The 27,079-nt window shown below is 38.5% G+C and overlaps 1 protein-coding gene across 4 annotated transcripts in view; it reads left to right on the plus strand.

The window, feature by feature from the left end:
* Positions 1 to 27,079, plus strand: part of itsn1 (intersectin 1 (SH3 domain protein)) — a 225,592-nt gene that overhangs the window by 98,792 nt on the left and 99,721 nt on the right. For all 4 annotated transcript variants that reach the window (XM_059968863.1, XM_059968861.1, XM_059968860.1 and 1 more), the window contains 6 exons: positions 6,036 to 6,169; positions 9,055 to 9,272; positions 12,615 to 12,736; positions 17,275 to 17,507; positions 19,228 to 19,387; positions 21,670 to 21,875. In XM_059968863.1, coding sequence (XP_059824846.1) covers positions 6,036 to 6,169; positions 9,055 to 9,272; positions 12,615 to 12,736; positions 17,275 to 17,507; positions 19,228 to 19,387; positions 21,670 to 21,875 — 1,073 coding nt within the window. The remainder of the gene's footprint in view (positions 1 to 6,035; positions 6,170 to 9,054; positions 9,273 to 12,614; positions 12,737 to 17,274; positions 17,508 to 19,227; positions 19,388 to 21,669; positions 21,876 to 27,079) is intronic.

A 27,079-nucleotide genomic window follows, 5' to 3' on the forward strand; every position in this document is an offset into this window, starting at 1 on the left:
CCGGCAAATGTCACAGATTAACTGTCACAAACAGTTGATCTTGATATTTTCAATGTTCATAACAGTACGATAGGGGGTAAGGTGTCTGTCTTTTCTAATTAATATCATAATATTTAATGGATCACAAGGTGACGGCTTCTTTGAGAAGGCAACAAGTTTCTTGAGCCTGTTTACAAGAACTGACATTCAGCATTTCTTTATAGTAATGACATTTGTAAAGGGTGATTGATATTGGACCTACTCCCAAGTGTTGCCCTCAGCCAATAAATCCTTATCACCAACTTCATTGTTCTACAATAGGTGCCCTTGAGGTGTTTGGAGACTTGAAATTTTAGCACTCTTGAATTATTTTTTGTGCCCATGTGTGAAATTGCTGATGTCCTTCATGGGGCATTATTGATTCAGAAAGTTCCCAGGATGCAGATAAAGGTGTTTCTCACATTCAGCACATATAAAAAGCTGGAGGAACTCAGCAGGTCAAGCAGCATTTATGAAAGGGAATGAACAGTCACGACCCTTCTTCAGGACTGGAAAGGAAGAGGGAAGAAGCCAAAATAAGGTGGTGGGGGAGGGGATTATTCCCCTCCATAGATGCTGCCTGAGTTCCTCTAGCATTTTGAATATGTTGCTAGCATCTGCAGAATCTCCTGTGCATATAGTTTCTTTCACTGTAAAGTGGTCTTGTAGTCACAATATTTTCCATCATTTCCCCAACCCTACCCCCACACAAGCCCTTTGCCAGTTGTAAGTTTGACTAGTGCCTACGGTATGATCCTGTTGCTGCTGCTCAATCAATCGTCGTGGCTATCCCTCAAGGTCAAGGATGACGGTCTAGGTTCTGTTGATCTATTTATGGGCTCTCAAATGGCTTATGAGTCCAATCATGGCTTTGAAAGTTCTTCAGCATTCAGGACAGGTAGTTCCAGATGGCAGATCGGGCTTTGGTTGTTGTTGCCTCTCTTTCCATTTTCTTCTCTTTTCTAATTCTGCGAGTCTGTTGGTTAGTTGGTTCTTGATGACGTAGGCTTCAATGCTTGTTGTTTTTGCTTCATTTTGCACGCTGATGTTGGTTCTTCTATCTTCCCAGCTGACATTTAAGATATTTTGAAGACGGTGTTGATGGAACTTTTTAAGTGCCTTCAGATGTCGTCGGTATGTTGCCCAGGTTTCTGATGCATACAGGAGCATTGGGATCACCACTGCTTTGTACATTAACATCTTGGTGTCTGTTCAGATGCTACGATCATGAAAGACTCTTGTTTGGAGATGTCCAAAAGCTGTTCCAGCGAATTTAAGATGATGTTGGATCTCATCATTAAGGTCGGCATTGGAGGAGGGATGACTTCCAAGATACGGAAAGTTGTCTGCATTTTCCAGGGTTGTTTCTCCAAGTTGAATTGTTGGTTCTGTCTGATTTGTCTCAGTTAGTGATAGTTGGTAGATGATCTGAGTCGTCTTGGAATTGATGGTAAGTCTAGGTTTCGTGTATGCACAGTTGAAGGCAGTCCAAATCTGTTGTAAACACGAAGAAATCTGCAGATGCTGGAAATTCAAACAATACACACAAAATGCTGGTGGAACACAGCAGGCCAGGCAGCATCTATAAGGAGAAGCACTGTCAATGTTTCGGGCCAAGACCCTTCGTCAGGACTAACTTAGTCCTGACGAAGGGTCTTGGCCCGAAACGTCGATAATGCTTCTCCTTATAGATGCTGCCTGGCCTGCTGTGTTCCACCAGAATGTGTTGTAGATGGTTTTCGAGAGAGCTGCAAAACTGTTGTGATCTGTGTATTGGAACTCGATGAGGGAACTCGTGGATGTCTTGTTTTTGGACTTGAGACGAACAAGATTGAAAAGTCTGCTATCTGTTCTGTAGATGTTTTTGATTCCTGGGGGTAGGTCGTCCTTGATGTGGATGATTGTTGCAATGAAGATGGTGAACAAAGTTAGGGCAATCACGCATCCCTGTTTTACTCCTGATCTGACTTGAAAAGGCTCACAGTTACTATTGCTGACCACGAATCTGGCAAGCATGCCATCGTGGAGGAGTCTCGGGATTGGAATGTACTTTTAGAAGGACATCCCATAGGAGTTCCCTTGATACCGAGTCAAAAGGCTTTGGTGAAGTCGATGAATGCCATGTACAAAGGTTGAAGTTGTTCACGACATTCTTCTTGTAGTTGTCGCATTGTGAAGATCATGTCAATTGCTCCATGTGATGGTCTAAAACGGGCTTGTGTCTCTGGAAGGATCTTCTCGTCTAAAGGCTTGAGCCAGTTGTTCATGATGCGTGTCAGGATCTTTCCTGTTGTTGCTAGCAGGGAAGCTCCTCGATAGTTTTTGCATTCAGATCGATCGCCTTTCCTTTTGTAGGTGGTAACGTTTGCTGAGTCTCTAAAGTCTGCTGGTACGTCTTCATTTATCCAGATCTTGATGAGAAGTTGATGCAGTTGATAATCAAGTGGGTTACCTCCAATTTTGTAGACCGCGGCTGGTATTCCATGGAGTCTAGTGACATTGTTGTTTTCCAAGGTTGTGATGGCTTCCTTGACTTCTTCAAGTGTTGGTATTTTGCTTAGGAAGTTGTCAACGGGCTGTTTTGGAATGTTGTTAATCACATTCCTGCCAAATGCAATAGTCTGATTTAGAAGATCTTCAAAGTGCTCCCTCCATCTAAAATTGATGTCAGCATCACTCTTCAGGATGGTTGAACCTTCTTTGCTTTTGAGAGGGGCCAAAAACAGCTTTAGTTGTGTTGAAAAAGCTTCGAGTGTCATTGGCGTCTGCTAGTTGTTGGATTTCCTGAGCTTTCTTCCTCCACCATTGTTTTTTCAGGTTTCAGGTGCTCTTCTGGACTGCAACCTTGCATTCCTGATAGCGTTTCCTTTGATAGCCATTTGTTGGTCATTTTGTAAGGTGATGAAAGCTTTTCTCTTTTCATCAATGAGTTGTTGGAGTAGTTTGCCATTATCATCGAATCAATCCTGATGTTTTTTCGTCTTGAACCCAATTGTTTCTTTGCAGGAGGTGATGATAGCATTCTTCAATTGATTCCATTGTTCTACAGATGGTGGGATTTGTTGAGGCAGTTGTTCTTGAAGATTTTGTTGGAGCACCTGTACATGCTTGATGACTTGAAGGATGTCACATTGAATTTCTAATAGTGTTCTGATTCTTGTGTTTCCTTTTGGGCCGTATCTTCATTCTCATGGTGGACGAGATGAGTCGATGGTCTGTCCAGCACTCGTCGGCACCAGTAACATCTCTTGTTATCAGTACATCTTGGTTGTCCAGGGATTGTACAATGATGTAGTCAATGAGTTGCCAGTGTTTGGAGCGTGTATGCTGCCAGGAGAGTTTGTGCCTGTTTTTCTGGCGAAATAGGGTGTTTGTAGTCACCAGCTTGTGTTAAGCACATTATGTGAGGAGGAGTGTTCCATTGCCGTTGACCTTACAAACTCCTTCCTTGCTTATTATTCCAGTCCAGAGCCTATGACCTTTCCCAACTCTGGCATTGAAGTCTCCCAAAAGAATGATCTTGTCGTTGTTGAGAACAGAGGAAAGGACATGGTCAAGTTGGGCGTAGAAGTTCATCTTTATTTCATCTTCAGCGTCCAGAGTTGGAGCATAGGCGCTGATGATTGTGGCGTGTTGGTTTTTGACAAGCTGGGTTTGCAGAGTCATGAGACGTTAATAGATTCCCAGTGGTTGCTCTGTCAGCTTCTGGAGTAGGCTACTTCAGATATCAGAACCTACTCCATGGATCCTCGGTTGTTCAGGATCAAGTCTTTCCAGAAAAAGGAGTATTGACCTTGCTCTTCCTTTAGTTGCCCTTCTCCAGCTCTGCGGGTCTCAGTCAGAGCAACAATGTTGAAAGTTGAGTTTTTGGAGTACCTGGGCAACAAAGGCAGTTCTCCTCCCTGGTCGGTCTGAGTTTGGGTTATCCATCAGAGTCTGTGTATTCCAGGTTCCAAATTTCGTAGTTTCACTTGTCCATGTTTTTCTACCGCATGATGGTGATCCCTCTGGATGCGGCTTTCCAGACAGGATGGGGTGAAGCAGACTATTTTTAGGGCACCTTTTCTAGGGTACCTCCCAATTGAGGGTGAGCAGAGTGGATCCTAAATAGGGCTGCTCAGACGCGAATACTGCTACTGAACAACTTTGCTGCTTCTGTCCAAAAGTTGAGCGACTGAATCAAGTATTCATCACTTTCGAGCCTGTTCTTGACTTGGTGCTTCCAGCCATCACATTGCCTGCTCCTGATGCCCTCCCCCGATCGCCGAAAGACTTGAAGATGTGGCCCACAGAGCGAAGACGCCTGTGCGTGTATTTGTTTAACATGTACTTGATCCTGCACTCCAAGAAGCACATGATACTTCACAAATCAACCAACTGATTCCAATGGCATGGAAACCATGACGATTGGAGCTGATGGATTTGTTGCAGCCTTCATCCTTCTGCACAGTTGTTGAGTTTGAAGTAACTTCGTCTGCCTGTTCCACCGTTGAGGTCTTGGTTGGATTGTTCTTTGTCAGGGACTCACCCTCGACCTTACCAGCATGGGTGACCCTATCAGGAGCATAACTCCAGATGGCATCACTTTCGGGATCTCAGGACCACACAAGCTTCTCCACCGTGACAAGGTAACAATCCATGGAGAAGGCTCAATCAATATTATTGTACTTAACATTAGCTTTCTTCGAAATGCATACAATACTATGCAAATCTTGGGCACCCTAGCTATGTATGGTATATGTGCCCAAGTCATTAGCACAGTACTGTATTTGTCAATGTGGAGTGGAGAAGGAGTTTGTAAACCTGGTAGGAGCAAAGGATTTTTGGGAATGGCGAGAGTGGAGCTCCCAGAGAGAGGTTGGGAGAGGTGGCAGAGAAGGAGTGCCTGGGGCAGGAGGTGGCGCCAGTCTAGACACATCCAGCCCTGAGACACCAGGCAGGGTCACTTGATTCCAAACAATGGTTTATTGACCATTACAAAATTATTCTCTAATGCTACCTGCTCTCTGTCCTCTCCCTTCCTCTTTTCCCAACCATGATTCCCCTCTCCCTGCTCCCTTCCCACTCTCAGTCCACAATGGAGACCCATTACAGAATCAGGTTTATCATCACTCACATATGCTCTGAAATGTGTTTTGTATTTTTCTGTATGGCAGCAGTGCAGTGCAGACGTCTTAGGAAATCTAGCTATATGTATGTGCCTAAGACTTTTGCACAGTCCTACATGAGAACATAGGACATTGGAGTAGGAGCAGGCCATCTGGCCTGTTGAGCCTGCTCTACCATTCAATAAGGTCATGGCTGATGTAAAATTATTCTAAGTGTTGCTTGCAGATTGGCCATGGCCAAGAATGGAGTGATCATTTAAACAGTATCAAATGGTGCTTTGCTTGTGCTACTTATAATTCTTGATTATTGTATGGATTTATCATTTTCTGACTAGATGCAACTTTTGAGCTTTAAAGAGTTGAATGAATATGCTACTTTATTAAATATCTCCTTTAAGCAGTAATGCAACATTTTTGAATGCACATCTTTTCAAAAATAAGCAATTGCTATTGCATGATTCGGTTGCAGTTGGAACAATTAACCCCCTCCACCATTAGGATGAAGGCGGATAAGCTGAATATTGGCACGCCAATTCATTGTACCTGTCTTAAGAGTGTATTTCATTTCTAGCTTCTAATGTCTTGTGCTACATAAGTTGCTGTATTAATATATTCTAACATTTAAAAGTTGATTTCTAACCAGGAATATTATTTTCTCTACAGTTTGGAGTTCATTCTTTGCACTAACCTTTTTTGTAATATCTTCTTTCATATCATTGATATTTGGTCCTTCAATTGGTGAATGAGCTGCTAATTTGAGAAAGAGTTTTGTTATATCAATTTTATCAGTTCATCAGGTTGGCTAGGCACATGCTTGACAAATTTATCTCCACCTTAGAATGCTTCAAGGTTGATTGTTCATAGCTGTAAAAACAAAATCTTAAATCATGCATCTGCTTTAAAAAATAGGAACTAAGGGAAATGCATAACAAGCAACAACTACAGCAACAGAAAGAAGCTGAAATGGAAATGCAAAAGCAGAAGGACCAAGAGCGGCGGACACAAGAACTGGAAAGACAGCATGAGAAAGAAGCTGCTCAGAGGTGATAACATTTCATTCATCAAATTCAGACTAGAAATGGGAGACAATTAACTCTGTCAAAGCTCCAGTGTAAACAGTGTCCTCCTGGATAAGGTGACATTGTGGTCAATTCGGTGAGATCTAACTTGCAAAAATATGTCACAATGACTTGGGTTAATTATCCATAATCTACCCCAAGTTTATTCCAGATATGGTAATATATTTGTTATGCTAAAGAGATTTTCAGCAAGTATATTACAGCGGCTTGATGCAGGTTATTGTCATACAAATCCATTTCCAACCCATGAAAATACCTTCATCCTTTGCCATAGAGTGCCTATTTATTTATTTATTTATTTATTTATTGAGATGCAGTGCAGAGTTGGCCCTACCAGACCTTTGAGCCATGCACCCAGCAAACACCCCCCCCCCCATGAAACCCAATTGTGATGCCTTACTCACTGAAGCCCTCTTGATGCTACTATATTTAAGTGCCAAGATAGCTCAAGCCAAGATAATCAGTACAGGTTTGATGTAGATTCTGAGAAGTGCTCTGTACGCAATTATCCCTCTACCCTTTTGTTTCCTTGATGTTAACTGTGTAATTTTATTTTAACAACTTTTAAAACTAAATGTGTTTTGAGGTGTATGCATATGTGTTTAATATCTTAATCTTTCTTTCCTTCAGACTTAGCAAACCAAGAACAGGCAGCAATATAAAAAGCTCAGTGAAAGGGAATCTGCAGTCAGGCAGAACCGTGCAGAAGAGAATTAACATCGTAGCTCTATTGCGAGAAAGACTGATCTTCAGTAGATGGTTTAGGTATCATCGTAGCGGTGAAATTTATTTGTAAGGAAGTGTCAGTCCTCAAAATGTAATCTTTAAATTTCTGAAGAGCACAAATTTGTGGCACTGATAACTAGTTACCTGATCTTTTATTTATTTGTTTAGAGATACTGCGCAGAATAGACCCCTCTGGCCCTTCTAGCTGTACTGATCAACAATCCCTAATCACAGGACAATTCACAATAATCAATTAATCTACCCAGCATCTCTTTAGACTGTGAGTGGAAACTGGAGGACCCAGAGAAAACCCACACATTCCATGGGGAGGACGTACAGGGATTCCTTTCCGCAGACGCTGGGATTGAACTCCCAAGTTCTGTCACCCCGACCTGTAATAGCTTTGCGCTAATCCCTACGCTACTTGGTGTTTCTGTTTGTGTAGTACTTAATCCAAAATTAACCCCAATTGTTATTTCCATATTTCTTCAAATCTTGCAGTACCCAAGTGGTCTTAAAAGGATCCATTGGTCATGACCTAAATCACAATTTTGCATCCATTTTCAAACCGCACTCTCCTTTGTTCTAATGTCATTTGTGCTCACTGACAACCCTGGTAGCATGCTAACAAAAAGGAAAATTTCACCTTTCCATTATCAATTTTGTTTTTAATTTTGAGGCACCCCTCCAACACCTTGTCAATTTGCTTAAATAAGCATTATTTTGAATCATTTTGTTATGTTTCACAATAAATTATAGATGTCATTTTATTAACGTAGGAGATGAGGTTCTTGTCCATGATCATTGTCCATTTCATTGTTACATAAATGAACAGAAGATGATTAGATTGATGAGTTAACTTCATATAATCGAGCTGCAACTTTGAGCATTCTGACTATTCAGTCCCAAACAAATCAGTACAAGGTTGAGCTTCAAAACTAAGTAACTTTTTATACACAAATGCAATCTTCAATAAGCTTGTTTTCTTCCTTAATTTGTATAGCACTGTTCCCAACTTGCATTTATTGCAATGACTGATCCCATCTTTTGCTGCATTTTTGTATACAAGTTATACAGAGCAGATTAATTTGAAAGAAACGAAGGGGAGTGTCAAGATGCATAAAATTTCCTGATCCAAAACACTGTCTAAATCAAATAACTATTTTCAATTACTTGCTTTGCTCAGTCTTTCTAATTGCCAGCATTTGTAACAGTGATGTTATTTAAGTCATGTTATTGTTCCAGTGACTGAATCATCTTGCTGCCTATAGAAGTGAATGGAGGGCAGGGAGTCTACTTTATCCAGAGCATTAACACAATGCAAGACCATAAGACATGGAAGCAGAATTTGACCATTCAGTCCATTAAATCTGTCCTGCCATTCCATCTTGGCTGATTTATTATCCCTCTCAACCCCATTCTCCTGCCTTCTCCCTATAACCTTTGATGCACTTACTAATCAAGAATTTATCAACCTCCATTTTAAATATACCCAATGATTTTGCTTCCACAGCTATCTGTGGCAATGAATTTCACTAATTCACCACTCTGTAGTTGAAGAAATTCTTCCTCTTCCCTGTTCTAAAGGTGATGTCCTTGTATTCTGGGTCTCTGGTCCCAGACTCTCCACAATAGGAAACATTCTGTTCATCTTCACTCTGTCTAGGCCTTCCAATATTTAGTAGGCTTCAATGAAGTTTACCCCTTATTCTTCTAAACTCTAGCGAGTCCAGTACCAGAACCATCAAACACTCCTCAGATGTTAACCCTTTCATTTTTTGGGATCATAGGGGTAGCAGCCAATTAGTTGTCTGTCCCCAAATTGTGAAAAGTTGCCCATTAAGAAGGAAAATCATCGAAATTAGATTAACATCTACAGCAAGAGAACAAATGCTGTTTTGTTGGATGACAGAACAGTTAAATGTGCAGTTGTGACAAAGAAATTATATAAGACAGAGAATTAAGATTGCATTCTAAATCACAGGTGATTTTTTTTTACCCCAAAGTGACTTGACAAGTATGAAAATAATCTCATTACTTTTGATTACTTATAATTTTCTCTCATTGTTTGCATGTCTTTTCTCCCCTCATAGTGGAGAACTGACAGTTTGTAATTTGCTTAGATCTGCACAGGAACGTGACAAACTTTGGCAGGAGCAAGTGCAAAAAGATGAAGAAGAACGGCTAAGAAGCCTCCAGCAAGAGGAGAATCGAAGGCGGGAGGAATTGCTTCAAAAGCAAGAAACAGAAGAAAAAAGCAAGCAAGATGTATTTAACAAAATGTTTCAACAGCACCTGGAGCCATCAAAGAAACAGTCTCCGAGTGGATGGCAGACACCAGGTAATAATGTTTGATTATTTGGACATCTTTAAAAAACCCAGCTTTTTTTTATATTACCTCTGGTTGTGACAATTTTACTGTGTTATTGGGGAAATACTGCTCAAGTATAATTCTTTGACATGGTACATGTGACAAGTGGTGAAAATTTGCAAAATTGCGAAAGATTAGCAAATTTAGAAATTGCATTGGAACTGTAGAAACGTGGGAAGTCAAATGGATTTAAACTCACAAGGCATTTCAAAGTTCAATTTCAAATTAAATTTATTATCAAAGTACATATATGTCACGGTATTCAACCCTGAGATTAGTTTTTTTGCAAGCATACTCAATAATTAAAAAAATCATTTATTCTTTTTGAAATACTTTTGTACATGTAATTAAATTTGTTAATTGTTTGCACAGGCAGAAGGAAAGAGTAAGTTCTCAAGTCACTCAAGAACGGTTTGTATACAGTTTTGAAACTTTAGGTGATGATAAACAAGGAGGCAAAAATGCACAGAATTACTTCCCTAATCTATAATGCTCACATTGTTACACATTCCAGATAAAACCTTAACAATGAGCTATAGAGCAGTGATAGATGATGGGGAGCTAGTCATCTGAGGAGTTTGTTCTTCATCTGATGCTCATTTTTGCCAGCTGCACACTTTGGGAATGGAAATGTTATTCTTTCTGATTCAGCTGCTTCATTTGTAATGTTGACTGCCGTACTTGCTCAGATTGGCAATTGTATTGGGATGTGTTCATTGATGTGTGCCACTTTTACTTCTAAGTATCTTCATGGTGTTCATTCTGTTTCTGGATTAAGCCGAAAATAAGGACAACATCTGAATTATTTTAGAACTATTGCCCATCAATTAGAATGTTACAATTGATTAGGTGTCTTTAATAAATTATTGATTACTACTTTTGTGATGAAGATAATTATCCAGCTTTACATGGAAATGGCATAGTTTCCACATGACTGAGTACATATCAGTTTTAAACTTTATTTAATTTGATTCTGAGGGGCAGCTAGACTCAAGTAAGTTAAGTCTGACTATTACTTCAACCCTTTGCTTTTGCTGTACACAGAGATTCTGCTTTAATATCCTTTTTAGCAAACCGATTAATTGGACACTGGACCCATGATGTGATGGATAATGGAAGGGAGACCCCTGTTGGAATTGGCCATTTAAAAAAATTTTTTTAGCCTAGTGCTTACTAATATAGGTTTATTTTTTGTCTCAACTTTGTAATAGTGAGGGTTGGAGTGTTTGGTGTTTATTGAATCTATTGTTAATTGCTGCAACTCTAGACTGAATGGTGGAACTATAGTATCATGTTCTGGTTCCTTAACTATGTTGTAGTCCTTTGATTTTATAATATACAGTGCAGGTGGCACATGACATTTTAATATCTTTTTCTAGAGTATGCCTGCACTCATGTTTCCATACTTTCCAGTCTTAATTGCTGAATAATCGTTAGATGAAAGAAGAGCAATTGGTGATTTCAGTGTCAACTAGAACTTTGGCTTCTGCACCTTCATTAGAGTTTATTCCACCTGTTGAGCACAGTCATTTCTCCACATGAAGGACACTTATATTGACATAATCTGGTTACTCTTTGTGCAGTTGAATATGTTGATATGGGCAAGTTAAAGCTAGTTATTTCTTGTAGTGTATACCTTCAGCGGTTGCAGATTTAGTTCAGTGTTTTTATTCTTCAAGACTATTGCCTTTTCATTTGTGGTGCTCAACTTGTTTAAGTCTCCAATGAAACAGCACAATAGTGTAATACCTGTTTCCCATTGTGACAATTGGGAGTTGTATATTTGAGTAAGCTAATAATACTAGCTTGAAGGTAAATCTGAGTGTCAGTAACAATTGGACTGTCATTTTTTAAAAAAAACCCTGCTTCCTTCATGGAAGGACGTGTTTCAACTCTTGTTAACTTTATCTTGTCCACTTTATTATTATGCATTTGATGCATAATAAATCAGAAACATCTCTGTGTGTTCAGCATAGAAAAGCAACTCATCAGTTTGATCTTGATTGAGCCAAAACCTCAAAACTTTATGGAGGCTGACTTTTAAACCACATATCATTGTACCATGATCTCTGGATGGATCCTGAAGGTGAATCTTAACAATATCAATGATGAAGATGTCTGACCAGATAGACACATACTTTTACAAATATAAGGGCGATCGTAATTAGTCTAAAGACATAATTGTTGCAGTGATGCATATTCGAATAAATGCAGACATAAATGGAAGATGGTAATAACGTACCTCAAATTCCTGAGGTGAGTTACTAGTTAACCTGTTCTGATGGTATATGTTGAAGATTATTGATTCTTGGAAGTGTGTTCCCAGCAGTAAAGTTCACTTAAACAGGAACAGGTGATAAAGTCTGCGGTCTAAGGTTTAACCTAAAGAATACTTTAAGTATTGAACATTTTAATGTTGTGGAATTGAGCAATAGAATATTTTCCCAGATGGAAACTTGCATTAATCATCTACATACAGTACTTCAAGAGCACAGTTGTGCAAAATGGTAATTTGATTGTTATTGCAGTATTTGTCTTTCTGGTTTGGCACATTGCCCAGTCACTGCAAAATCTGCTTTTATATAAAATTTCCATTCTTGTTCTGTTTTTGTATTTCTAGAGGTTAATAGATATTTTTAAGAGTGAAAAGAGAGGAAACCATAATTAAGAACTGATTGTTTCAGCTAATCATTAGCTTCTGAGAGGGCTGATTAAAGCAGAAGATTTATCTATAGTGAACATACGGACAAGTTTCAAAAATTAAGGGAGGTTTAATGAATGCAAAGTAAAATCTTAAGTTCATGTGAGATGCTTATTTGGTTTCACTTAAGCACCATATAGGATTATGTTTGTTCAAAGAGACAGATAACGCCATGGTACATTAACCTATAATCTTAAAATCCAAGAAATGCTATTTTTTAAGATCTATAAGCTGGTAATCTCTCTGAAATTATTTTCTGGATTTGTTTTTCTATAAGAAGTTAAACTTCTTGCTGATAAATGTAAGGGGCACTGAAGCAAGTTTTTGTCTTAATGCTGAATTTAACATTGCTCACTTCAAGAAGGTCAAGAAGAAATTTTGGTACTTTCAACAGATTGCTAACTATGATATTGTATGGAAAGAAGTCCAAGACAAAAATCTTGCCCACGGTTTTTAACAAATTGAATTCCTTCAACCATGTTTGTGCATCAGTTTAGACTTTTAAAATCATTATTATGCCATGATAAACTCAAAATCAGTATGTTTTGTACATGTTAATTTTTGCTTGCGATTTTTTTTAAAGTAAATTTCTCTTTTCTCCCTCTCAACAGAAAAGTCTACTTCTGTAAATACTGATCAAGATGGTGTGAAAGTTGTATATTATAAAGCGTTGTATCCTTTTGAAGCTAGGAGCCACGATGAACTTACCATTCACCCTGGGAATATCATAATGGTAAACATTCTGTCTTTGTCTTGTCAATAACTTTGTGATTTGAGGTGCTTTCAAAATGAGAAAAGGAGATAAATTATCCACTTTTGGACCTTAAACATTTTTACTTTCATTATGTAAGATCTGTTCTTATAAAATCTGTGTTAGATTTGAAAGCATGTAAAGCTAGTAACAAGAGAGCTGACAGAATGTTTTAAGAATGATTTGTTCTACAATTCTGTCCAGCATTTCTCATTCAAATAAGCAGTAGCCCAGACATCACCTCACTTTTAAAGTAATCTGAAGGCCTGGCTGATCAACCTAAAAACCCTTCCTTTTCCCACTGCAGCATCTAAGGAATGTAATTTAAATAAATTAAAATAATTCTGAAATAATCAGCTATTTTCCACTAGAAGAAATCTGTCCACTTCAGCAACTGTTCTTGTCTCATTTTGTGCTGTGCAGAATTATTCTTAAGTGGTTAGTACTTACCTGGTCTCTGAAAAGATCTAGCTTTCTTCATTTGTACAAAAATCAATGACGTTTGTGGGGAATGCCTTCAGTCAGTGGGCTTCAGTGAATGAAGGGGGCTTGCCATCATTTTTGTGGCTAATATCAAGAGACAATATTGTATTTCTCCAGCCAGTAATATTAAATTCCTGTGATTAATTTTTATTTCAAAATGCCTTGTAGCATTTAAAAGCTTAAATTATTTGAGTAAAATTCTATTTAATTCTGTAATGGTAGTCAAAGATTCTGTTAAAGGTACCTGATGTTTGTATGGCATATTATTAAACTTCGAACATTTAGAATTCTTGTAAAATGTTATGCCATAAAAGGAAACAGTACAAAAATATACTGTTGTATTTTTTGAGTAACAAAATATTGTGTAATCCATCTCTGAACTTCCAAGCATGATTTGATAAATTATTTATTTGAAAACGTGTTAAATAGATGAACACATCCATTTATCTCCACCTTCTATTGAAAACAATAACATACTTAGATGGGACAAAAGCTTTTAAATTCAGTAAGACCCCTTCTCTGTACAGTACTTTGTATGATCATTTGTTGATAACACTGAAGTAGAGCATTTTCAATAGTTAGTAATATCGTTCTCCTTTGTAGTATTGATTGATCATTCAGTTTTCAACAGTGTAAGATTGTACTGTAACCAAAGATGCCATAAATTCTTGATCATTTGTGTCCCAGGTCAGTAGAGATCTTGGTTTAAATCTTTCACTGTTCAGATTATTATTTCTTCAGTTGTACTATTTGAACCAAGTTCGATGCTGTTTATCTGTGTATCCCTTCAATGGACACATACAATGCTGGAGGAACTCGGCAGGGCAGGCAGCATCTTTGGAAAAGAGTAAACAATTGACATTTTGGGCCAAGACCCTTCATCTGGACTGATCTATGTGTATCCCTAGTTCTTTTCAGAATCTCTGAAGCTGCTTTGCAGCCATTGAAGTGTAACTTTTTAAGTGCAGTCATTGTTATAATGTAGGAAACTTGGTAGACCGTTAAAGTAATGATAATATAATGGCCAGATAATCTTCCTTATGATGTTGGTTATGGGATAAATATTGACTAGGACACTCAGTACAATTCCACTGCTCCTTTATTGTCCCATTGTATTTTGTGCATTCATTGCAAAAGCAATGGGATTTTGGTTTAACATACATCTCGATGACAAAATGTGTGTCACTCTCTGTTAAGGAGAGTGTCAGCTTGAATTTTTGTACTGAGGTTTTAAAAGTGAGGCTTGACTCTGGGCTTGCTTTCTGATTGAAAGAGTGCTAACATCTGACTCATAGCTGGCACTATATTATTGAAAGAAAATGTAAATTGAAAGTCAGTTGGTATCTTTACATATTTTGTATTTGTTCCTGTTCCATTGTACAAATTCATGTAAATATCTATGCATTGAGTTTAAAAAAATAACTGCCAGCTTTTGTACATTTCATTTTAGACAGTTGAAAGCATTTTGAAAACCTGATGTTTTTAATACTAATGAGTTTTTGTAACCTTTTTTACTTCCCTTTTTACTTTCCTGTTGGAGGTTAAAGGGGAATGGGTAAGTGAGCACCAGTGTTATTGGGGATCCTGCATTTCCATTTGTTGTGCATACTTGTATATATTTTCCATTTTTGATTTCTGAAAGAGTGTTACAAAATAATTAGTTCATTATGGCATCATCACACTTTATGGTTTAGGGACTCTTCTAGGTTTTATGAATTTCAGTTCTGAAATTCCATCTTATTCTGTGATTCCACAAATGCATTCTTCAGTTTATAAATGCATTCTGTAGTTGGTGCTTTGTTTGTGCAAAAAAAAAACCAAGTACATAGTAATAGTAAATTTGAGCATCTGAGATTAAAAATAAAATCTATAAATTTGTTTAAACTGGAAATAATAGGCAGCTGTTCAATTGATAGAATCACATACAGTATCATTCCATTTGTACTCTGTTGGAAGAGGTGAGGTTCCTTACTATTTTTAGAACTGATGACTGAAAAATAATTCCAAGATAAATTTGAACTGTCACATATTATTTGTAATGTGACAGTTGTTATCTGAAGATCTAATAATGGAAGTAGTTGTGGTGACTTGCATATTTTTTCTATTAAATGTTAACTCTCTTCAAGCTGGACATAATGCAGTTGTATAGGAAGCTGGTGAGACTACAGGAATATTGCAGGTAGCTTTGGGACAGCATACAATAGGAAGGATGTGATTAGGTGGAGACTCTCGAGTTGGTGCAGAGCAAGTTCACAAGGACTAGAATGTTTGAGTTGTGAGGAGAGACCGTTTAGACTGGCACGGTTGTCCCTAGAATGAAGGAGGCCGTTGAGTGACCTTATCAGAATTTATAAATTATGAGGGGCATGGACGAAGTAGAGGTCAGTCTTTTATCCAGGGCAAAGCAATATAAAACTATTGAAAGCATAGATTTCAGGTGAAAAGGGAAAGATTTAAAAGGAACCTGAAAAGCAATTGTTTCCCACACAAGGTTGTGGTATATGGAACAAGATGTCAAAGGAAGCGATAGAGGTGGGCACAATTACTATATTTAAGACATCTGGTCAGGTTCATTGATAGAAAATGTTTACCAGGAAATGCTCTAATGCAGGCAAATAGGACTACCTCAGGAGATGGTCTAAAGGCCCTGTTTCTATGCTGTATAATTCTGTGACACCATATATTGGAAAACAATATTGAAATTCAAATTAACTTGTATTCTGCAGCTGTTAATGTATTGATCGTTCTGATAGATGAAGGTTTCATCCCTTACTGGTGGAATATTCAAAAATCAGAGTGTAGAAATAGTGCATGTACACAAAATCTCTGACCTTGTTTTGAAAGATACCTTATCATGTATCTTTCAAAATTGGACTATTTTATTTTGATCACTCGTGCATTCCTACATACCGCATGAAGATATTGTAACTTGTGCCGCGGATTGGTTTAGGCTATAATTTTGAATTTTCCATCATTCAGTGTTCTACCTCATTGTTGGAAAATGAGAATTTGAGGATTCCAAATTGAAATCACTTTAGTTGCAGTTCTTAATTGGCCAACAATTACATGCCTTAGCTTGCTTGCATTGATTCTAACTAGATAGAATCAGATTTATTATCACTGTCTTACATGAAATTTGTTGTCTTTTGACAGAGGTACAGTGCAATACACAAAATTATTTAAAATTACTAAATAAATAGTTCAAAACATGGGATGGTGAGGTGGAGATGTGTCTTTCCAAAGGAAGTAGAAGGTGCTCCCTCCTTCTGCTAGCCTGCAGGTTACACTGATCATGGTCATGTGAAGTCATGGGAATAACTGGTGCATATCCCCCAGCAACCACTGATGCCAGGCAGACAGTCTCTGAACAGTATTGAGAATGGCTGGGTCTCCTATCGTAAAGACACTGCCCAGGAAAAGACAATGGCAGAAAAATTTGCCAGGAACAATCACGGTCACCATGATTGCCTATGTCGTACGACACAGCACATAGTGATGATGATGAGTGTTTTTAAAAAAAAAAGAAAAATGTAATAATGTTCATGGATTAATTGACCATTCATAATTCTGATGAGAGGAGAAAAAGTTGTTCCTACATCATTGAGAATGGGTCTTCAGTATCCCGTACCACCTCCCTGATGGTAGTTTGAGTAGAGAGCATATCCCAGATGGGAAGGGTCTTTTATGGATATTGCACCTTGAGGCACATCCTCTTGAAGAAGTCCTTGATGGTGGAGCTGGCTGTGTCTGCAACCCTCTGATGCTTTCCACTATCCCTCTAGAAAGTTGTAACAGTCTATGACATATGCTAGCTGTAATGTATAAGAGATGAAACAAATATCTTTTTTCATGTTATGGATTCTGAAATATTTGTAGCTTGGATAGAAGTATTTTTTTATCTAAAAGATGGGCAATTATTATGAGTAGACAAGATTTTAATTGAAGATTAGGGTTTGCCGGTCAGTTTTCTTTGCAAATTTAGCAACCTTTGAAGGGAGTGGCTTTCAATTAAATTCTCTTAATGTACTTTGTGTTAGGTGGATGAAAGTCAGACTGGAGAACCTGGATGGCTTGGAGGTGAATTGAAAGGAAAAACTGGATGGTTTCCTGCCAATTATGCGGAGAAGATTCTGGAGAGTGAATTGCCACCCACTTTACAACAAGGAACAAGACTTACTGCAAAGATTGCTCCTCATACTGTGGTTTCTGGTGTTGCACAACCGATAACTGAGACTGCCACATCCTCCAACTGGGCAGATTTTAGCTCTACGTAAGCACAAGTGTACACTCACAGGCAGTGGTTATATCTGAGGCGACTCTTATATTTTACTGTATTTGATATTTTATCGGAACTTTCTCCTGAATTGAAAATACATCATGATTAAATGTAAATGAAATAATAGTTTGATATCAAAAGAATTCTCTTCAACTAACATTTTTTTTAGGGAAAGTGTAATATTGCTCTGATAATCCCATTCTACCATCTCTGCGTACTTGCGGGGTTGTAATTCCAAAGAAACATGCATTCAGTCAAGTGGATTAAGCTTAATGTACAACTGTAACCCAAAATATGAGATCCAGAATGTTTTTATTTTTAATTGCTAGTTAGCCCTATTTTTGTTCAAAGTCAAAGTTGAATCTATTGTTATGCAGTGCAAAATTTGCATTTGGCAGTACAACAAGCACATACCAATTCACATTCTTACAAATATTCACAAGAAAAGCACAAGTTAAAAATAAATGACGCTCAATTTTTTTTTACATGAAAGAACGCGAATAGAACAAAGGTCCAGTTGTCAGTGTACAGAAACTCTGCAACCAAGTTGACTAAGTAGTGTTGAACTGTCTGCATTTACTTTTTCATAATCTGAACTATCTTGAAGATAAAATTTTATAGTGATTGGAGAGGGAAATGGTTAAGGTCATACTGGGAAACACCCAAGCAAGGAGAGGATAAGCATTTTTCCTTGGTGTTAGAATATCAAAAGCAAAGTTGAAGGAGGCTGATAGAAATAGATGACAGTGGTTTGTTGTGACTGTGGAGATGGAGAGAATTCAAGAGGATTCTGAGCTTGGAGAGAGAGGAGAGAAATCAAGCTGAGACACGTTGAAGCTCCAAAGCACATTGCACACTATTTTTAGTGGCCATTTATTAGGTAAATCTGTACACCTACACATTAATGCAAATATTTAATCAACAAATCATGTTAAATATGCAGGTCTGGTCAAGAGGTTCAGTTGTTCAGACCCAACATCTGAATAAGGAAGAAATGTGAATTTGACTGGAATGGTTGTTTAAATATGAGTATCTCAGATACAGATTATTAGGTTTGAGTATCTCAGAAGCTGCTGATCTGGGATTTTCATGCACAATCTGTAGAGTTTACAGAGAATAAAAAGCCATCCAATGAGCGGCATTTCTGTTTGCAAAAACACCTTGTTAATGAGAAAGGTCGGAAGACAATAGCTGGACTAGTTCAAGCTGGCAGGAAGGTGACAGTAACTCAAATGACCATGCATTACAACAGTGGTGTGCAGAAGTACATCTCTGGATGCACATGAAGTGGATGGGTTACCAGAAGAAGACCACAAACATACTCTGAGGCCATTTTACTGGGTGCCCCCTATACCTAATAAAGTGGCCACTAAATGTTTATTAAGCCATTCAATAAAGAGACTGGAATATTTGAGAAATTTAGCTTGCTTTTTGTGAGTTACAAGATTTGGGGTCATACAAGAACAAAATGGTCAAAAACAAGTGTGTGTGTCACGGTTGAATTAAGTGTGCTCTAAAAAGGAAGGCATACCATATTGGGAGGAAAATGTTGCCATGGCAGCAGTTTGTGCAGCACAGATGTCAGAATGTGCAGCCATGTATTAGATCATTAAGTACTTTTCAACCAAGTTCTCGTATCCAAGCACAAAATTTCAGAATTTTTACCTACATAAGATAAGTAACAAAGCTGCTTTTAAACTGATTTTTTATCCAGGTGGCCCACAACAGGCACCGACAAACCAGAGAATGACAATTGGGATGCTTGGGCAATGCAGCCCTCACTTACTGTCCCTAGTGCAGGTCAGCCACGTCAGCGGTCAGCCTTCACCCCTGCTACCGTGTCTGGATCATCTCCATCACCCGTGTTGGGCCAGGTGGGTAATAAATACATTTAATCACATCCAGCGAATTAACACAGCTTCATGAGATTTAGGTTTGTGCATTATGACTTTTGTTTTATCTGGTGTGTGAATTTAAATTCATCCCAGGTATGAGTTGTATCATTGAAATGACTTTGGGTAATTTGAATTTAGTTCTGTTATCTTGTTTATTCGTATACTGGACTGAAAAAAATTGGAAGAAACATCCTTCAACAAGATGAAGGATCTCAGCCTGAATCATCTTCTGTACTCTTTTCCGTAGATGCTGCCTGCCCTGCTGAGTTCCTCCAGCATTTTGTGTGTGTTGGTTAAATCACCTTTTTATTTAAGAGCCTGATGGTGGAGGGATAGTAATAATAACATTATTTACAAATATATTCTTCAAGTCAAAATTTCACCACATATGTAGATGATATTAAACTGATTCTGATTCTGAAATCATCCATTAGGAAAAGTCATCAAGTCATGAGTATGAAAGGAAGCTCAAAGTAGTATTAGATCAAAGAAAAGGTGTTGCAAAAGAATAATGCAGTGAGCCAGAGTACAGGGCAAATTTCAACCAAGGAAAGGTAAGAAATTGATATGGCAAGGGGAATGAATGACTAGTCAAACAAGAAACCTAGTAGTAGACTAAGAACTGATGTAGATACATGAAAAAGAAAAACAATAGCTTCATTATTACAGATTAATTTCAAAGAAAAACAAGTTGCTAGAGGAACATAGCAAGTAAGGCTGCATCTTCAGAGAAAAATGGACAGTTGACATTACAAGTTGAGTGGACCAGAAGCATTGACAATCCATTTCCCTCCACGGATGCTGCCTGACCTGCTGAACTCCTCCAGCAGCTTGTGTTCCAGCATCTGCAGTCTCACACAACCTCTCATAGTCCCATAACTCATCTTGCACAGTCATGAAAACACACCTGCTTTCTGAGGATACTGAAGAGAGATGGTCAATGCACGTGTGTGTACTCCTGTAGACGTGTAGTAGAGAGCATCCTAATGTGCTGCGTCACTGTGTGGTGCAGAAACTGCACAGCAGTGAACGACAGCTCTACAATAAGTAGTTTAAACTGCCCAATGTGTCACTGGCATCAGCCTACCTGCCATCAAGGACATGTATACAGAAAGGTGTGTGGAAGGAGCCAGCAGTATCATGAGGGGTCCCATCCCCATCAGGGAAAAAGCTATACAGTGTCCATACCAGGACCACCATTTTCAGGTGGTGGGGAACTGCTGATCACACCACCAACCCCCACTACCACTACATAAGCACTACCTGACATCACTTTATCCATATTGCAGTTACCTATACGTCATCCCTCAGTATCCGCGGGGGATAGGTTCCAGGAGCCCCTTATATAAAATGGCATAGTATTTGCATATAACCTACGCACATCCTCCCATATATGTTAAATCATCTCTAGGTTTATTATAATACCTAATATGATGTAAATAGTTGTTATACTGTATTGGCTAGGGAATAATGACAAGAAAAAAAGTCAGTACATGCTCAGTACAGACGCAACTATTGTAGCTCTTCTGGGAACGCTGGTGCTGCCTCGGCATCAGCCAATGCCGATTCTCCCATGATCTTTAAGTTCTTGAGGCTGTAGCGCTTTAAATTAGCCAGCCATCCCTTACTAGCCTTAAACTCCTTTCTCTCGCTCACAACACAAGTAGCAAACGAACGAGACACGAAGCGAACAATGCTCAAACGATGAATGCTGGAGAGAGACTGAGGATCTGTGAAATGGCGGGAGGCTACAGCAGGGTATGCCTGCACATCACTTCATTCATGTGGATTCAGCGCAGTGCTTGGCCCGTGGCTAATCCAAGTTTTGCTTTTTGGGACTTTCTGAAATTTTTTCGAATTTTTTCTATCTACGGTTGGTTGAATCCGCGGATGCAGAACCTGCGGATACGGAGGGCCAACTGTATAGAATTGCTTTTATACTTTTTATTGTTTTCATTGTCTTCTTTATGCTTATTTTATTTGATATGCTGCATTGGATCCAGAGTAGCAATCAATTTGTTCTTTACACTCGTGTATTGGAAAATGACAATAAACAATCTTGAGCTTTGGTGTGCTCTGATCTGTCAATTTAATACTGATAATCTTCACTCATTTTATCCAAAATCTTGACTATTTGGACAAATTAAATGTATTCCCTTTTGTGATGGGCTTGGTTGTTACCTTTGCTCAGTGAGATCCTTTTTCTAAGGATTTCAATGCATTCTAATGCTCTATTTATCTTGCTTTGAATTATTTCACAGGGAGAGAAGGTCGAAGGGCTACAAGCTCAAGCTTTATATCCTTGGCGAGCAAAAAAGGACAATCACCTCAACTTCAATAAAAATGACATCATCACTGTTCTGGAGCAACAAGATATGTGGTGGTTTGGAGAAGTTCATGGACAAAAGGGCTGGTTCCCCAAATCCTATGTGAAGCTTATTTCAGGACCTGTAAGGAAATCTGTAAGGTATGCTTGCATAAATACTCAAATTGACAAATTTGTTGTAACAGTTCCTCTTCTCTGCACCATCTGAGATCTACATTGGTGAGTGTGAGGTCACACCAACTTGCACTCTTTCCTAAAAGCTTAGCTATAATTGGGAGCTTTTGCTTTCTGTAGCAGTAGCTGGCATACTACTATTCACTGGGCTATCAACTAGATGAGATGATGGTATATCAAGTCTACTTGGATAACTTTGGTTTCAACTTTTTTTTAAAATTTGGAGGTCTATTATTCAGGTAATGTTATTAGTCTGAGTTTTATAAATGTTATTATAGATGAAAGATCAAAGTTTTTCAAATACTGAGCACAAAATATGATGATAAACTGCACATCATTGGCCAGGGCAGATGGGTAACAATTAAAATTAACCAGCTTCTAACAGTACGTTTATGAGTAAAATGGCATAAGTAAAACCTATTTTTCTCCAACGTTGATCCCTTTGTGATTGTTCAGTATTGTTTCATAGTAATATAGTGATACAGTAATACATATTTAAAGTAGTTTTTCTTCTTTAGATGGAAGATTTGTAGCTTTTTTCCTTTCCTGCATCTTGCTCTTCTCTTTCAGTTTTATCCTTGCCTGATAACATGAATATTTGCAGATAATTTGTATTTCAATATCACATAGGCAGCCTATTAAACTCAACAGATTCATTTGCGAAAATGATGTCAAAAGATCAAAAGGTGGTGTGAAATGAATGAATTGAATATGCTGGTAACTGTCAGCAGGTCAGGCAGCATCTGTGAAAGACAAAAGGGTGAACGTTTTTCAGATTGATGACCTTTCACCTTCAGGGCAAAAGACCGTATGCATTGTCTTTTGCTTATAGTTAGCTAGCATGCTTACCCTTGCCTATCCAAGCTTAGAAAAAGAGTCGTAACATTGGTGAGATTTGGAGGGCTGCTGAAACCTGGCGAACAAATGCATCTCGTGACTATCTAATTTAGAGATCCATTCATGCTGTGGTTGCATTTTATGTAAAGCAGTATTATTGGTAGTGAAAAGTCAGATGACTTCACCTAAACTTTTGAGGTTCTATGTTTAATATTTAAATTTTTCTTGGGCAATTTTATTTCATCAAGGATTTTATTTCTAAGAATAGTTTCTTTTGAATTCAAATAACAAAATATAACCCTTTTTAAATTAAAATTGAGAATGCATCCATAGGTAGAGCCTAAAAGGAAAATACTGCTAAAGTTGCATGTTTTTCAGAAACAATAAGCAAACTGACCTCTCTGCACCCAAAAAACTAGGATTTCTGTGAAAATAGCAAATTGATGCAATTGGCACAGTACCCTGAACACTGTCAGAATTAGCTTTAATATCACTGGGATATGTTGTGAAATTTGTTTTTGTGCAGCAGCAGTACCTTGTAATGCAAAAAGAGGGGGAAAAGTAGTAAGATACTGTTCATAGGTTCGATGTCTATTTGGAAATCTGATGGCAGAGGGGAAGAAGCTGTTCCTAAATCATTGTGTCTGCCCTCAGGCTCTTATACCACCTCCCTAAATGTAGCAATGAGGAAAAAGTCATGTCCTGGATGATTGGGGTCCTTAATGATGGAGGCCGCCTTTTGGAGGCATCGTTCCTTGAAGATGTCCTAGATGCTGGGGAGGCTAATGCCCATGATGGAGATAACTGAGTTTACAACTTTCTGTAGCTTATTTCAATTCTTTGCAGTGACCTCCCCCATACCAGACAGGGATGCAGCCAGTTAGAATATTCTCCGCGGTAGATCTGTAGAAATTTGCAAGTGTCTTTGGTGACATACCAAGTCTCCTCAAACTCAAAATATAGCTGCTGTTGTTTGTTTTCTGTTACTGCTTCGATATGTCGGCTGCAAGATAGATCCTCGGAGATATCGACACCCAAAAATTTGAAATTGCTCGCTCTTTCCATTTCCGATCCCTCAATGAGGGCTGGTGTATGTTCCCTCATCTTACCCTTTCTGAAGTCCATAATGAGTTCTTTGGTTTTACTGACAGTGGGTGCAAGGTTGCAGCAGGGACTAGCTGATATATCTCACTCCTGTAAGCCTTCCAATCACCATCTGAAATTCTGCCAACAATAGTTGTCATCACCAAATTTATATATGGTATTTGAGCTCTGCCTAACCACACAATCATGAGAGTAGAAAGAGTAGAACAGTGGGCTAAGCACACAGCCTTGAGTTGTGCCAGTGTTGATTATCAGCGAGTTGAAAATAAACAAAATTTAATGTACTTTCAAATTCTAAGGGTTTACAGGCAAGTTATTTTGCAGCACACTTTTAGTTGTGTTCATACCATCATTGCAAGTAAAAGCAATTCATTCAAATGAACACAAAGGTTTAGTTAATCCTGGGTTTGCCTGGCTTGGATGAAAGCAGGTTTATTTTTGCTTGAAACTATATTTCTATTTGTGTGAAAATCCTAAATACAAAATAGTCGATTGAGAATGCCACAGTGGTAAACTGGTTTATTATTATCACTGTACTGAGGGAGAATGGAAAAACTTCATTTTACATGCTATCCATATGGATTATTTCTTAACCATAAAACCATATTATATAGGAGCAGAATAGGCCCATTGAAACTGCTGCTATTTCATTATGGCTGATTCAATTTTCCTCTCAGCCCCAATCTCCTGTCTTCTTCCCCAATCTCCTGTCTTCTTCCCTGACCAGTCAAGATTCTATCAACCTCTGCCTTAAATATACACAAAGAATTTGCCTCCACAGTTGCCTGTGGCAAAGAATTCCACAGATTCACCACTCTCTGGCTAAAGAAATTCCTCCTCATCTTTGTTCTAAAAGGATGCCCCTTTATTCTTTGGGTGTCCTCTAGTCTTAGATTCTCCCTCCATTGGAAACGTCCTCTCCAAACCCACTATCAAGGCCTTTCAGCATTCGATAGGTTTCAATTAGGTCCATATAACTATATAACAATTACAGCACGGAAACAGGCCATCTCAGCCCTTCTAGTCTGTGCCGAACGCTTACTCTCACCTAGTCCCACCGACCTACACTCAGCCCATAAACCTCCATTCCTTTCCTGTCCATATTCCTATCCAATTTTACTTTAAGTGAGAATATTGAATCTGCTTCTACCACTTCTACTAGAAGCTCATTCCACACAGATACCACTCTCTGAGTAAAGAAGTTCCCCTTCGTGTTACCCCTAAACTTCTGCCCCCTAACTCTCAACTCATGTCCTCTTGTTTGAATCTCCCCTACTCTCAGTGGAAAAAACCTATCCACATCAACTCTTCCTCTTTTTTAATCGTCATAGTTTCCATAACTACCCTACTTGTTTCCCTTACCGTACACAATTCAATATCCTTCTCCGAAGAAAAGAAATTGTTCAAAATCTCCCCCATCTTTTTTGGCTCCACACATAGCTGTCCACTCTGATTCTCTAAGGGACCAATTTTATCTCTCACTATCCTTTTGCTATTAATATAACTGTAGAAACCCTTTGGATTTATTTTCACTTTACTTGCCAAAGCAACCTCATATCTTCTTTTAGCTTTTCTAATTTCTTTCATAAGATTCTTTTTACATTCTTTATATTCCTCAAGCTGCATGCTGCCTATATTTATTGTAGATATCTCTCTCTTCTCTAACCAAGTTTCCAATATCCCTTGAATACCATGGCTCTCTCAAACTTTTAACCTAACCGGAACATAAAGATTCTGTACCCTCAAAATATCACCTTTAAATGACCTCCATTTCTCTATTACATCCTTCTCATAAAACAAATTGTCCCAATCCACTCCTTCTAAATCCTTTCGCATCTCCTCAAGGTTAGCCTTTTTCCAATCAAAAATCTCAACCCTGGGTCCAGTCCTATCCTTCTCCATAATTATATTGAAACTAATGGCATTGTGATCACTGGACTTAAAGTGCTCCCCAACACATACCTCCGTCACCTGACCTATCTCATTCCCTAAAAGGAGATCCAACACTGTCCCTTCTCTAGTTGGTACCTCTGAGGTCACCCCTCATTCTTCTGAATTCTAGTCAATACAGGTGCAGAGTCATCAAACACTCTTCATATGAAAAGCATTCAATCCTGGAACCATTTTCATGAACCTTCTTTGAACTCTCTCCAGTTTCATCACATTCTTTTTAAGATAAAACTGCTCACAATACAACAGGTGAGGCCTCACCAGTGCTTTTTAAATTCTCAACACTACGTCCTTGCTTTGAAATTCTAGTCCTCTTGAAATGAATGCTAACATTGCATTGCCTTCCTCACCAGAGACTCAAACTACAAATTAACCTTTAAGGAATCCTGCATAGGATCCCATGTCCTTTGTGCCTCAGTTTTATGTTTTTTTTTCTCCATTTAGAAAATAGTCTACCCTTTAATTTCTATTACTGAAGTTCATGACCATACATTGTCCGACACTGTATTCCATCTGCCACTTCTTTGTCCATTCTCCTAATCTGTCCAAGTCCTTCCGTAGCCTCTGTACTTCCTCAAAACTGCCTGCCCCTCTGACTCTCATCATATTGTCTGCAAACTTTGCAACAAAGCCACCAATTCCATCATCCAAATCATTAACATATAATGTAAAAAGGATCAGTCCTAACACAGACCCCTGTGGAGCACTGCTAGTTACTGCCAACCGACTAGAAAATGCTCCCTTTATTCCAACACTTAGCTGCCTGCCAATCAGCCACTGCTTTATCTATGCTGGAATCTTTCCTAAAATACCATGGGCTCATAGCTTGTTAAGCAGCCTCATGTGACACCTTGTCAAATGCCTTCTGGAAATCCAAGTACACAACATCAGCCAATTCTCCTTTATCCATCTTGCTTGTTATTTCTTCAAAGTATTCCAACAGATTTGCCAGGCAAGACTTTCCCTTGAGGAAGCCATGCTAACTACAGTCTATTCTATCATAACAACAGTGCATTGAGGTAGTGCAAGGGGAAACAATAGAGTGCAGAATATTGTGTTATACTTACAGAGAATGTGCAGTGCAGGTTAACAGTAAGGTGCAAGGTTATAACAAGGCAGGTTATGAGGTCATAATCTGTCCTGTGGAAAGGTTTTGGCCCAAAACATTGATGGTACTTTTTTCCATGGATGCTGCCTTGGCTGCTGAGTTCCAGCATTTTGTGTGTGTGTGTTACTTGGATTTCCAGCATCTGCAGATTTTTGCTTGTTTTGCTTGTCTA

This window comes from Hypanus sabinus, chromosome 4 (genome assembly GCF_030144855.1).
Source record: "Hypanus sabinus isolate sHypSab1 chromosome 4, sHypSab1.hap1, whole genome shotgun sequence".
NCBI lineage: Eukaryota > Metazoa > Chordata > Chondrichthyes > Myliobatiformes > Dasyatidae > Hypanus > Hypanus sabinus.